Source organism: Acinonyx jubatus, chromosome E3 (genome assembly GCF_027475565.1).
Source record: "Acinonyx jubatus isolate Ajub_Pintada_27869175 chromosome E3, VMU_Ajub_asm_v1.0, whole genome shotgun sequence".
In the NCBI taxonomy this organism is placed as follows: domain Eukaryota; kingdom Metazoa; phylum Chordata; class Mammalia; order Carnivora; family Felidae; genus Acinonyx; species Acinonyx jubatus.
Window position 1 is genome coordinate 38,451,245 of NC_069398.1, and position 13,801 is coordinate 38,465,045.

The 13,801-nt window shown below is 61.4% G+C and overlaps 2 protein-coding genes across 2 annotated transcripts in view; both read left to right on the forward strand.

Annotated features, from left to right (window-relative positions):
- Positions 1-13,801, forward strand: part of NTN3 (netrin 3) — a 20,959-nt gene continuing 7,158 nt past the window's right edge. The window contains exons 1-6 of the mRNA XM_053213082.1: positions 1-1,411; positions 1,483-1,671; positions 1,762-1,911; positions 2,073-2,123; positions 2,256-2,330; positions 2,546-4,201. Of these exons, the coding sequence (XP_053069057.1) occupies positions 484-1,411; positions 1,483-1,671; positions 1,762-1,911; positions 2,073-2,123; positions 2,256-2,330; positions 2,546-2,886 (1,734 nt within the window). The 5' untranslated portion in view covers positions 1-483 and the 3' untranslated portion in view covers positions 2,887-4,201. The remainder of the gene's footprint in view (positions 1,412-1,482; positions 1,672-1,761; positions 1,912-2,072; positions 2,124-2,255; positions 2,331-2,545; positions 4,202-13,801) is intronic.
- Positions 4,302-13,801, forward strand: part of TBC1D24 (TBC1 domain family member 24) — a 26,418-nt gene continuing 16,918 nt past the window's right edge. The window contains exon 1 of the mRNA XM_053213085.1: positions 4,302-10,180. The gene's annotated coding sequence lies outside the window, so the exon portion shown is untranslated. The remainder of the gene's footprint in view (positions 10,181-13,801) is intronic.

Below are 13,801 nucleotides of genomic sequence, written 5' to 3' on the forward strand. Positions count from 1 at the left end.
CAGCCCCGCCCCCGGCCGGGCCCAGGCTTGCGCCTACTGCGCCCCCCACCCCCTCCTGGCACAGCTCGCCCGTCGTCGCTACAGCCGGGAGGAGGCGGCGGCCGGGGCGCCCCAGGCCCCGCCCGCCCTCGGCCCTTCCTGGGAGGCCGGGAGACCTGCTCGACCCGGCCCTCTGTGGGTGAGTGCAACGGCGGGCGACGGGTGGGGCCTCCGCGGGCGGAGGCGCCGGGAGCGGGGGCGACTCCTGTCATCGCTCCAGGCCCAGCGGGAGGACGCGCCAGCATCCCCGCTGTTGCGCTTGGCCCGGGGCGTGCCCGCGGCTGCTCCCACCTCTGGGCCTCGGCTGGGGCCGCCCGGGATTGCTTGGCATTGCGGGCCAGCGGGCAGAGCCTCGGACCCGGGCTCACTCTCCGCCCCCCACCCCCACCCCGAGGGCAGCAGCGTGGGGCCCGGCGGGCCGGCGGATCTACCGCGACTCCGGCCATGCCCGGCTGGCCCTGGGGGCTGCTGCTGACCGCGGGCACGCTTTGGACCGCTCTGAGCCTGGGGCCGCCGGCGCCCGCCGACCCCTGCCATGACGAGGGGGGCGCGCCCCGCGGCTGCGTGCCGGGCCTGGTGAACGCCGCCTTGGGCCGCGAGGTGCTGGCGTCCAGCACGTGTGGGCGGCCGGCCACGCGGGCCTGTGATGCCTCCGACCGGAGGCGGGCACACCCGGCCGCCCTCCTGACCTCCGCAGGGAGCACCACAAGCCCTGTGTGCTGGCGTTCGGACTCACTGACGCAGGCGCCCTTCAACGTGACCCTCACAGTGCCTCTGGGCAAGGCTTTTGAGCTGGTGTTCGTGAGCTTGCGCTTCTGCTCTGCGCCCCCTGCCTCGGTGGCTCTGCTCAAGTCACAGGACCATGGCCGCAGCTGGGCCCCACTGGGTTTCTTCTCCTCCCGCTGTGGCCTGGACTATGGCCGCCTGCCTGTCCCTGCAGATGGCCCACCAGGCCCAGGGCCCGAAGCTCTGTGCTTCCCGGAGCCCCAGGCCCAGCCCGATGGTGGTGGCCTTCTGGCCTTCAGCGTGCAGGACGGAAGCCCACCAGGCCTGGATCTGGACAGCAGCCCAGTGCTCCAAGACTGGGTGACTGCCACAGACATTCGAATAGTGCTCACAAGGCCTGCCGTGCTGGGGGACACCAGGGACTCCGTGGCCATGGTCCCTTACTCTTACTCGGCGACTGAGCTCCAGGTGGGCGGGCGCTGCAAGTGCAATGGGCATGCCTCAAGGTGCCTGCTGGACACCCAGGGCCACCTAATCTGCGACTGCCAGCATGGCACCGAGGGCCCCGACTGCGGCCGCTGCAAGCCCTTCTACTGCGACAGGCCGTGGCAGCGGGCCACGGCCCGGGAAGCCCACGCCTGCCTTGGTGAGGCCTTGGAGGGCGGCCTGGGGACCCTGGACTGGGCCAGCCTGCCCCTGACCCATCCCTTCCTGCAGCTTGCTCCTGCAATGGCCACGCGCGCCGCTGCCGCTTCAACATGGAGCTGTACCGACTATCCGGCCGCCGCAGTGGTGGGGTCTGCCTCAACTGCCGGCACAACACGGCCGGCCGCCACTGCCACTACTGCCGGGAGGGCTTCTATCGAGACCCTGGCCGTGCCCTGAGTGACCGCCGCGCTTGCAGGGGTGAGCCTGCCGCCGGCTGCCTGCACGTCCTCACCCTCTGGGTTCCCACCTCCCCAGATGGGCTTCTGACCGTCCCATCTCTGTCCTCAGCATGTGACTGTCACCCTGTGGGTGCTGCTGGCAAAACCTGCAACCAGACCACAGGCCAGTGTCCCTGCAAGGATGGTGTCACGGGCCTCACCTGCAATCGCTGCGCCCCCGGCTTCCAGCAGAGCCGCTCTCCCGTGGCACCCTGCGTTAGTGAGTGACCCTGCCCTGCTTCCACCACCTCAGCCGAAACCACACCTGTTCTCCACACCCCCCCTCCCCACCCCACCCCCTCCCCGCTGCTACCTGCTTGCCCCCAGAGCCCTACGAATCCTCCCCCTCAAATGCAGGCGGCTCTCTCACCCTGTCCGCAGAGACGCCTGTCCCTGGACCCACTGAGGAGAGCAGCTCTGTGGAACCCCAGGGTGAGTGGACACAGAACAGGGGCCCAGATTGGCATGACTGTGGGGGAAGGGGGCTTGGGGTTCAAGGAGGGGGAGGAGGAAAGGGCGGGGTAAGAAGGGAGGGATCTGTGCCAGCCTCCACACCCCCTCCAGACTGCGACGTGCACTGCAAACCAGCCCGCGGCAGCTACCGCATCAGCTTGAAGAAGTTCTGCAGGAAAGACTACGGTAGGCCTCCTGCCGTCACCTTCTCACCGTCCCTTGACCCTCCCTGGGCCTCCCACTGTCGCCGGCCCCGCCCTGTCACCCCACCCCCCCAGTCCCCTCTCTGTGCCCCCCCTCCCCACACCGCGGGCGCCCAGAGCTCCTCCGCGCGGCCCGCCCCCTCCCGGCTCCGCCCCGCCTGACCCCGCCCCATCTCGCCCTCCCCCCGCCCCCCTCAGCGGTGCAGGTGGCGGTGGGCGCGCGCGGCGAGGCGCGCGGCTCGTGGACGCGCTTCCCGGTGGCCGTGCTTGCAGTGTTCCGGAGCGGCGAGGAGCGCGCGAGGCGAGGGAGCAGCGCGCTGTGGGTGCCGGCGCGGGACGCGGCCTGCGGCTGCCCGCGCCTGCTGCCCGGCCGCCGCTACCTGCTGCTGGGGGGCGGGCCGGGGACCGCGGTCGGGGGCCGGGGGCCCGGGCTCAGCGCTGCCCGCGGGAGCCTCGTGCTGCCGTGGCGCGATGCGTGGACGAGGCGCCTGCGGAGACTGCAGCGGCGCGAGCGGCGGGGGCGCTGCAGGACGGCCTGAGCCCGCAGCGCGGGCGGGGCGCTGCTTCCACGTTGAGGCGCACGTTCAAGCCGGTGCATCTGCCTGCAGAGGAGTCTTTGCTGGCGTCGCGCGCGTCGCCATCTGGGCCCTCGCCCCGACCCTGCCCAGCGACTCCCTAGATGCCACGCGCCCATGCCTAAGAGGGGTGTGACCGATGTAGGGACACCCCGCGCCGACACACAGGGATGTGATAGCCCCAAAGAGCTGCTTCAGGGATCCACTGGGCAGTTGTCATCCCAACGGACTCGTTGCCCGCCATCCTCGCATTATCTTCCCCCTCCTAGGGGCACTGTGATGGTCCAAGAGGCTGTGAACCCCCTGTGGGGCCGAACAACATTTCGAGGCTCTGAGAACACTCTAAGGGACGCTGTGACCCCCAGCCCCCCACCCCCGTGATGTCGTGATCCCTCAGAGAGCATTTTCACCTTCCTAAAAAGCACTGTGACCCTCTCCCAACAGATATGAACCCCTTTGTGATGCCAGGACCCATCTAAGGTCTGAGAACACCCCCAGGGCCGCGGTGGCTCCAACCCCCACGGACTCTGATCTTCAGGGAGTGGTCTGACTCCCCAGGAGGCACTGTGGCCATCACAGACGCCTGTGGACCCCCATGGGGCTCGGTGACACTGGCTCCCCCGCCCCCTGCCAGGACCCGCAGAGGGCGCTGTGACTCCTCCCCCAGCGAGGAAGGCAGCCTCTGGTCCGGGTCTGTCACACCTGTCACCTCTGCCTGCCCTGTCTCTGCCGCTTGGACGTCCGTGTCCCTGTCCCCGCTGCGTCTCTGCCTGTATTCGGCCCCTTTCTCGGCCTGCTGTGTCCCTGTCTTGTCTCCGGCTGTCTCTCTCGGTCTCCGGGCTCCTCCTCTCAGGTCGCTCCCGGAGGACCCCCTCCTCCCCTCCTCCGCCCGCTCGGGACTAGACGTCGTGTCCACGCGGACGCGCGTTCCCAGGTCTACGCGTGACCCGGCCGGACGGCGGCTCTGGCTGGCAGCCCTCTCGGCTCCCGATGCCCCCAACCTTGCGTTTGGCTGGACCCCACATCCCCCACCCACTCGGCTCACGAGCCCACGCTCCCCTGTGCCGGGACCCGACTCTCGCGGCCGCAAGCTCCCGCTGCCCCGCGGCGGGGCGCCAGCGCGCATGCCCAGAGCCCGCTGCGGCCGAGACCCGCAGGCGCCCGGGGTGGGCAGCCGGCGGCGCGTGCTCGGCGGGGGCGGGGCCGCATGCGCGCGTGCGCAGAACGGCCCGCGCTCAGTCGCACAGAGAGCCGAGGAGAAGCGGAGCGGCGGGCGGAGGTGGGTGCGCGGCCGGCGCGGCGGGCGGGGGGCGTGACGGCCCGGCACGGGGCCGGTTCTCCGGCTGTCACGGTGGAAGGGGAGTGCTGAGGGAGGGGAGGTGGTGCCGGGCTTCTGGGCCTCCGTCCCAGGCGGGGCGCGGGGCCCGGCCGCGGCTCAGGTCGGGGGTCCGGAGCCCGCGCTTCTCGGGCCCGCGGCCGTCCTCCTGGCGGTGCCCGCCATCCCCTGCCGGACCCCGCGGACCGAGCGCCGGGCAGGGCGCGATGCGGGATCGGGGCCGACCTCGGCCCCGCCGGACCCCAACCTTGGGGGGCACGGCCGGCGCCCCCCCCCCCCCCCCATAAGCCGCATGGTGGGTGGCCGGCCCGGGGCAAAGCGTCGGAAAGAGCTGTTCTGTGTCAGGCTTTTTCTCCGGGCACTTTCCGGCTCTGCGGGGGTAGGAAGTCCTCTTCTGGACTCGAAATTGCAACAGATTCTCTGATAACGTTCTGCCCTTGAAGACCTGCAAGTGCTTTCCTCTGGGCCCTCGGTTTGCCCCAGGACGACACGCCCGCCCACCTGCCACTGGTGTGTCTACCCTGCCTCGGAGCCCTCGGCTGGCTGGGCTGCTGTGCCAGGCGGCAGCTGTCCTGCAGGCCTTGCCGGCAGAAGGAAGCATTTCCACAGGGCCCCCGGGCGCTGTGCTTTCCTGAGCCTTGAGTAAGCACAGCTGGAGGGCGGGGATAGGCTGCACCTGGTCATGGTTTTTTGGGGCAGGGGTGCTGGTGGCTTGGCAAGAGGTTTTCATTGATGACCTCACTCAGTGCAGAAAGGGTCGCTTTGGGTCTCCTGGATTGCCATTCGTTGGCCTGACATTAAAGGCCAAAGGTTGTCTAAGAGCCACCTGAGCTGCGGGGAGGCACAGGTAGACTGTTAGGTTAGCCGCGTGCTCAGGAGGCATGGGCCTCGTGGCTGTGATGCTGCCATTTCCGTGTTTCCCCAGCTTCCGATTCCTAGCCAGGAGTCTGTTTGCCTTTCTAGGGCCAATAGAGGCAGTCCAAGGTGGTTTTTGTTATTTTGATGTATGTTTGCTCTGGAGTCGGCAGGGACTTCCAGGCAAATGCAGAAAAAATAAAACACCCCTTTATTTGGCAGATGTAGCTTGTTTCCTCCACTGGAGAGCGGGGTTTCCATCTTCCCTCTCTGTCCCTGGCACGTAGCAGCTGCTTGTAAACATTTGCTTCACTGTCTTGGAGACCAGCTTGCAAGGTCTGTTCATTTTAGGGGATCCAGTCTGGGAGAAACCACCCCAGATAAGAAGAGATGAAGAAATCTCACAAAGGTTTAACAGTTCTCTCTGGCCAGTGGTATGACCCTCATGTGCACTTCCTTTCATGCTGGAGGTCGGCCTTCATCTAATCTTCTCAGCCCTCAGATAAAGCCTTTACCCGAAGTGCTTATCGGATGGCAAGTGCTCTGTTTAAAGCCTGTCTCTCCCCGTGGACAGGGCGAGGGCCATGTCACATTCATCTTTGGTCCCCTATTGTCTGGCATGGAATGGGCCAGGGGGCGGGGGGGGGGGGGGGTCTCTCTGAAAGGCTGTGAAATGAACCGAGATGCTAAAACTAGTTTTTGTGTGGGTTAAGGGTGACCTTCGCAGAAACGCAGACGCCATCTAGGCAGGCTTCTCATAACAGTCATAAAATTCACCCCCCTGAATCCGCAAGTTCCTGTGCAGGTGGGCCTCGTGGGCTTACACTGACCACTGCTGCCAGGACTGTCTGGCAGGTCGAGTGACCTTGGGCACACCGTGTTGCTCCTAATTCTCGTTACCATTTGAGCTAGCCTCAGAAGACGGATTTAAGTGTTTGCTTTGAGATGGTTTCTGCTTTAAAGTACATAAGAACAATGAAGCAGGTTATAAAAAAGCACTTAACATTCACCCTGTTCAATGTTTTACCTGCTGAGGCATACCTTTCCTGTTATGACAACTCCGCTTGTGGAAGAAAGAAGCCCTTTCCGATTCAAAGCAGCAGCTTCAGTGGCTGTTTCAAGTGTCACTTTGCAAATGGAGATAATATCAAAGGAAACAAACAGACCAAAAAAAAAAAAAAACAAAACCTCAGGGCATTTTATGAAGAATCCACTTGAATTTCTTTATTTGGTAACTTTCATTAAGCCTTCAGCACAGGTTTACCGAAGTCGTACTTCACCTGAGGAGGCCGTGTGCCCATATTCTGTGGCTACACGTTTGGGTGGCCAGCGCGCCACCAGAGGTGGACTGGGGTTTGCGATGGAAAGAGAGGGGTAGCCTTCTGCTGGCCTTTGGTAGGGACTCTGGAGAAGGACGTGAGCTACGTTTTGGAGAACGAGGAGATGATGGAGATGATGGATGTGGCAAGGCCACATGAGGGAAAGGGCCTTCCGGGCGAGGGGGCAGCGTATGCCTGCCTGAAGTCACAAGCGCACAGCTACTTCGCAACCTGCTGTTGCAAGAAGGGTGGTGGGGACTCCAGTAGGTGGAGCGAAGAGAGGAAGGTGAGGCCAGAGAAAGCGAGGCTGGTGGCAGGTCGGAAGAGGCCTTGAGTTCCAGGCCCAAGTGTGAATTTTACCCTGAGAGCAGTGGGAAGCCACCAGGATATCTTGGGGTTGTGTGTGACTGATCAGATTGTGTCCTCCAGGGGTGAACGGGCGTCGATGGCCATGGTGGGTTGGCGACGGGTGGCACGGAGTTGGAAGCTGCCCACCTATTGAAACGTAGGCCCAGCACAGAGGAAGAGTGGTGGGGGACAGAAAGGAGAGCGGGCCCCTGGGACAAGTGGCTTCAGGGCTGGGGAGGGTCAGGGAGAAAGGAGGTGTAGGGAACACTCCCAAGATTGGGTGACAGCATTTGCCATTGCCATGACACAGGCAGAGGGTGCCGGAAGGAGGCTGGCTTGGGGGCAGCCAATGACATTGAGTTTGCAGATGCTGAACTTCCCAGTAAGTAAGGCTTCCCGGTGGCAGGTGGGTATATGTGGATCTAGAACCAGAGAGAACGTCCTGGGCTCGACCGAGTTTTGGGGACTCCTTCTGATGGTGCTGAAGCCACATGGACTGGGGTGGGCCTCACCAGGAGAGTGTGTGGAGTAAGCAAGAGAAGAAGGAAGTCTGGAGACAGCTGGTGTTTTCTCGTACAGCAGCGGGGAGGTGACAATGGAAGTCTAATCAATAACCGCTTGCCTTTTGGGGCCTGGGGGCAGGATAGTGGGCTTTTTATTTGTCACAGAGCCCCAGTTTGTTAGTTAGAACGAACGAATGATCTCAGCAAAATGTGAGAGTCTAGAGGTGCAAAGTCAGATGATTGATTCCAAGGGCCTTCCTGGGGTTTAGTTGCCTTTTGGGAAACTTCCAGATGTCACTCATCTCAAGATTCGTTTCTCTCTAGACCAAGGGTTGGTCCTCTTGGAGCATTCTTTACAGTTAGATCTCTGAAAAACACTTTTTCTAACCATGAAGAATGCTGAAGAAAGTGTTTTTCAGATCCAGAGATGCATTCAAAGTTACAGAAGTCTCAGGGTCCCCCTGCTGTCCTTCTGGGACCCTGGTTTCTGTGTGTTACATCAGCATTGGCAGCAAGCGGGACTTGGGAAAGACTCTGTTGAGGATGCAGAGGGCATGTATATGGTGCTGCCTCCCACACCTGGGGGCTGAGGGGGAGAGGGTGGGGAAAGGCCAGTGTTGCAAAAGGAGCCCCTACCTGCCCTCAGGAGTCATGTGGCCCCACCGGGCTGGAGGCGTAGGCCCCCCCAGGGCTGGGCTGGCCTTTGGATAAATGCACAGGGGGCTGTTAGCCATTATCTTTGCCTCTGACGGAACATGCTCTTCACTTAGGGCACCGGAGACAAGATCTCATTGTGTCCTGTGCAGCTCTGTCCCCCACTGCCTGGCTGTGGGACCTTATCAGTCTCCCCTGAGTATTGCACAAGGATCTGCTGGCAGAGGTCACGTGCGAGCACTCATGGGCTCTCCCTCCATCCCACCCAAGCGTGCCCTCTCCTTTTACAGATGATTGGGAACACACTATGCACGGCTTGGCTTGTTTCCCATCATCTGAAACTGTGTCTGCCTAGTCGTTACACACTTTGAATTGGGTACCCCTCGCAGTGAGGGTTGTCATTTACCCGTGGGTGTTCTGTCACCAATCAGTGCCTTACTGTTAGTGTTCTAGATGGAGCTCCTTGGCTGCTCCCGCCAAAAGCTCACCTCACCTCTCTGCCCCTTTAGCCTTTGCTTGTATCATTTTGCCAGCGTTCCCTAGTCATTTTCAGTGATTGCTTTTCCAACAAGGATCCTTCTAGCCTTCGTATCTTGGTAGAGCTGCCAGCCTTAGAAGGATCCAGGTTTATGACTTAATTTCTCCCGCCTTTCCGGGCTGGCCCACCCCTCGCTGTCCAGCACAGGGGAGCAGGTGCCTCCCAGTGAACCCCAGGCCTCGTTCTTAGGCCCTTTGGCTTCTTGGAGCCTGTATGGCTGGTCTGTAGAGCTGTCTTGTCATCCACGCTGTGAGTGACGATCCCTGCCCTGCCCTCTTCAACAGCTGAGGGGTTCACTGGCCCCGCAGCGGCTGTGTTCCAAGGCCCTGTCCTGTGCCTGTGCTGTTGCTGCTGCTTCCTGGGCCAGGGCTGCCTCATCCTTCAGGACCCAGCTGAGGTCCCAGACTCTCTGTGCTTTCCTCTCCTCACGCCTGTGCCTGGGTTGGTGTGGTCAGTCCGTTCTCCTGGTCCCACAGGCAGAAGCTCGCTGAGAATTTGCATCTTTGTATTCTAGCGTTGGGTAGTCTGGCGCCCAGGAAGTGTTTTGAATACCTATTTAAATCATTGTAGCTGCAGGACTCCCTCTTGCCCCAGCTTTGTTGTCAGGTCTAAAAATACTTGCTGAGTACCTGCTCTGTGGCCAGCCGTCTAAGGCACACCTGTCCCAGGCACCGTGTTTGGAATTCAGACCAGTCAGAGTTCTGATGCTGCTGACGGGGGCGGGGCTCTCTTCTGCTTCTCACTCTGTGCTGCTAGCTTATTTACCATGTGCCCTGGGGGTGTTTTCCCAGACCTGTTGGGAGAACCCTGTTTTGCTCAGAAGGTAAAGATCCTGAATTAACAGAGCCCCATTCGAACCTCAGCCCCTGCCTGTGGGCAGACCAGACCAGGCTGGGGGAAAGGTGTTTTGCCCCTCAGGGACACAGGGAACTGTTTTGAGTGGCCATCAGGGACCTGTTCCTTGTCCCATGCTGCAGGCTCAGATGCCATTGGTAAGACCTGCATTTGAACTTCTGCCTGGAGACAGGCAGACAGGCCAGCCAGCTGTGCTAAGATCAACGTCTCGTGAATGGTCACACCCCTTGTACCTGGCACGTGCCCTCTGTTGTGTGCCAGCAGCAAAGCGCCCACTATCAAGTTCCCCAGTCACTGGCCACCCGACAGTCATTGTGCAATATGCCAATTGCCATTAATATTTGAAAAATCCCTGTGTTGTGTCTCCGGGCTGCGACAGAGCACAGCCCGCTCTCCTGTTGTGCGAACATGCCTGCTGGGAAGGTCACACGCGTACAAGTTGGCAAATGCTCCCTCTTGTTATTTAGAATTAAATTTTCTTCTTGGGCTAAAGCAGTTTGGGGTTTTTTTGAGTCTCCATGTTGCTTTCTCTTGTTTCCTCCTTCCTGGGGACGCTGGGTGTGGTGTGAGGTACCCAGGTTCAAAAATCACCGTGTATTAGAAGAGCTGGACTCATAAGCAGGTAGGTCATCACAACAGCGTGCCAATGCCAGGAGGGGGTTGAGTTCAGTGAGGGCGCCCTCGGCCCTGCCTGGGAGGTCAGAGAAAGTCCGTGAAGGAGGGGGCATTTGGGCAGAGGCGGGAAGCAGGTCGGTGTGTCCTGCCTGGTTCCCTTCTCAACGGGGCGCGTGCGCCGGGCTGGGTCCCGCGGGAGGGTGCGGCCGGGGAGGCTTTCCGCTGCCGTCCAGAGGTGAGTTGCGAGTTGCTCAACAGCGGTAGAGACGCTTAGGAAAGCAGTTGGAGTCACAGGACTTGAGCTCACAAGACGGTTTCAGGCTGAGAGGAGTGTGGACCCCTGCGAAAGCCACATTTAAGAGACAGGGGGAGGAACGATAGCGGGAGCTGAGAGGGGAGGGGATGGACACAGGAGGGAGAGGAGAGATGAGAGCAGCGGGGTCCCCCGCGCCTGCTTCAGGGAGATAAGAGCCCAAGGGTGTCCTTGCGAGAAGGGAGGGGTGGGATATGGGTGCACCCTGCTCTCCAGAAGCCTGACTGGGAGGGAAAGAAGAGGAGACGGAGCTGGAACTGCACGGGGGCTCTTAAAGCAGAGAGGGGGTGCTAAGGAGGCAGGTGACTTGGGGTGCCCAGGAGGTGAGATCCAGGTCCAAGCTGCGGGATGCAGAGTCAGGTGGAGGGGAGGGACAGCAGGAGGGCGAGGGCCACAGGCGGTGTGCAGCTGTCGGCTAGTGTGGAGGGTAAGAGGGTGCCGGCCGGTGGCGCTGAGGGCCGTGACCAAGGCAGCAGCATCTTTTCCCTCTACGGATGGTGTGCAGGGCCGACTCCTCCTGTAGGTGTGCCTGGCGCCTGAGAGAGCGCACCAGGGGCTGGGCGGGCAGGTCTAGGCTGAGTGGGCGAGGAAGTAGATCGAAGAGGGGCTGCTGGGTGAGGGGAGATGGAGTCACGACGTGTGGGGGCGGGGGGGACAGTATAGAGCGCTTGGGTGGGGTCCCGAGAGTAGGGTGCTGGTGACACATCATCTCTGGGTGGAGCCGTTTCAGGGCTGACCAAGATGTGGATGAAGCGTTAGAGATGTAAAGGCTTCTAAAGTTGGGGATCATCAAGCTATGAGTGCCTACTCTGCCCTCTAATGCCCTGCAGCGAAGGCTTTGAGCTGGGATGAGTGCGGGTGGGCAGGGTCCTGGGAGAGCCCAGATAGAGGAGGACTACGTCCTGGGAGAGCCCAGATAGAGGAGGACTACGTCCTGGGAGAGCCCAGATAGAGGAGGAATGGGTCTAGGGAGAGCCCAGATAGAAGGGGGGCAGGGTCCAGAGAGCCTAGGTAGAGGGGACAGAGTCCAGGGAGAGCCCTGATAGAGGGGGGTGGGGTCCGGGGAGAGCCCAAACAGAAGGGGGTGGGGTTTGTGGAGAGCCCAGATAGAGGGTCCTGGGAGAGCCCAGATTGAGGGGGGGGGGTCATGTCTAACCCAGATGGAGGGGGGCAGGGTCCGGGGAGAGCCCAGACAGAGGGGTTAAGGTCAGGGGGGAGTCAGTCCCCTCTGGCCAGAAGGACAAAGGGTACATTCGGGGAGAGGGTGACGAGTTGGGTGTTGTGTGTCACAGACAAGTTCCAGAGCAAGAAGAGGTGGGAGTTGGGTGGGTGAATGCGGGGCAGCACAGTAAGGGAATGTGGGGGGTCGGTGACCGTGGTTTCCCCAGTGGGCCACGCTGTCACCACCAGCCATCTGCACGATCGGGAGTCCTCCTACAGCTGAGGGCAAAGATGGGAAGATGAGTGTGCCCCACCCAGGTTCCAGACAGTGTCCTGCAGCTTTGTCCCGTGGCCTCCGGCAGATTCCTGGGGGGGAACGGGGCATTTCCTGGCCTCCCGACAGACTGGTGGGAGGACTGGACCTTGTGAAGAAGTCAGATTTGACTCACACTTGAGAAGAATGTTCCAGAGTAGTGGGAGACGGTGGTCATCGCCCACCTTGGAATATGCCCCACTCCAGGCCTGCTCCAGTGCCCAGGCCTATCCCTGCCCCTTTGGGTTGTGTGAGCCAGACAGCCTCAGGGACATGTCGTGACCCCCCCCACCTCCTTCCCTCTTCCTTCCCCGGAGGCTCCGTTTCCCCTCCCACGCGGCTTGTCTTCCCTGCCTGGCCCGGTGGCCTCTGCACTCGGAGCATCTCCGTCTCAGGCAGCAAACACATCCCGTGATGGTTCTGTCTTTCTGGTCCAGACACCCTGGGGGGGCTGGAGAGGGACGGTGTCACCTCTGCGTGCCTGGCTCTGGTGCCAAGAACGTGTCGAGGGGCTCCTGGTTCTGCTGCACCCTGGCCTTTTTGCAGGCGCCACCTTGAGAGGGAATGATGATCTCTAAGGCTGAGGAGCCACCTAGAGATGGGGAAAGCTCTGAACTCCACTCGGGGGCACTGCCTGGGAAGGGGAGCAGTTCCCTGTCACGTGGAGCTCCGCAGGCCCAGAACCAAGTACGTCACTGCCTCTCCCTCCCCGTCCTGCTGTCCTTTCTCTCCTGGGACTCAGGGCATCCGTGCACGCGCCTGCACACGCAGCTGGGGCCACAGCCTCCTCCTTCTCCGTCCTTTGTTTCCTGGTCCCGCTCCCTGAACAGATGTGGGATTGCTCAGGCTGTGAATGAAGAGCTGAGACCCAGCTGTGACACCAGCCACCCTGTCCTGTGCACGGTGACTAAGGCCCAGCGGGCCCAGCCCTGGCAGCCTGAGCTGTTCTGCGGTGGGGGGTGGGTCAGGATCCTGGTGAGTGCCTACTTCCCTCTGCTCTGCCAACTCACCCCTGCGTTGGGCCAGGTTCTCTGTCCTTGGCTTGGGTGTCTGCCTTGGGTCACCTCTTCTGGTGGAGTCCACTCCTGGGCAGTGTGTTGGGTCCACTCAGGGGCTGGCCTTATCCCACTCCTTCTCATGCCTCTTCTCTGGACTCTGCCCTCCTTTCTCAGCCACCAGGGTTTTTTTTTTTTCCAGCCTGTGGATCCGATCGGGCACCTAGGTGGCTCAGTTGGTTAAATGTCTGACTCTTGGTTTCAGCTCAGGTCATGATCTCACGTTCATGGAATCGAGCCCTGTGCTGACAGGGTGGAGCCTGCTCGGGATTCTCTCTCTCACTCTCTGCCCCTCCCCTGCCCTTGAGTGTGCGCATGCTCGCTTGCTCTCTCAGAATGAATAAACTTAAAAAAAAAAAAAGTGGCTCTGGGGCGCCTGGGTGGCTCAGTCGGTTAAGGTCCAACTTTAGCGCCGGTCACCATCTCACGGTCCGTGAGTTCGAGCCCCGTGTCGGGTTCTGTGCTGACAGCTCGGAGCCTGGAGCTGCTTCGGATTCTGTGTCTCCCTCTCTCTGCCCCTCTGCTCATGCTCTGTCTCTCTCACTCTCACTCTCAAAAATGAATAAATGTTTAAAAAAAGAAAAGTGGCTCTGATCATGCCACCTGCTGCTGAGACTCTCCTAGAGGTCCCCCTTGCATGGGGTGATGTCCAGTCTCCTAGTGCAGGTGGCACGCAGGGCCATCAGCCAGCCCCCTCTTATCTCAGCCCTGGCCACTCACCACCACCTGCCTCAGCTGCCCCATGTGCCCATCCCCATTCCTGCACCTGGCTGACTCCTCATCTTTGTACACTCGGGGTACCATCGCCCCTGCTGCTGTGCTGCTGTGCTCATGTGAAGTCTCGCCTCGGTCATCTCCCATTGCCCTGCCTGGCCTCTCATGGCACAGAAGAGTCATGTCAACACGTTTGTCAAATGAATAAAAATTTGGGGTGAGGGGAGCCATGGTGTGCTGGACCCCTGGGAAGCACGGCCTGGGAGGAAGGCACAGCACCCAGTGTCAGTGAGTGGTTAC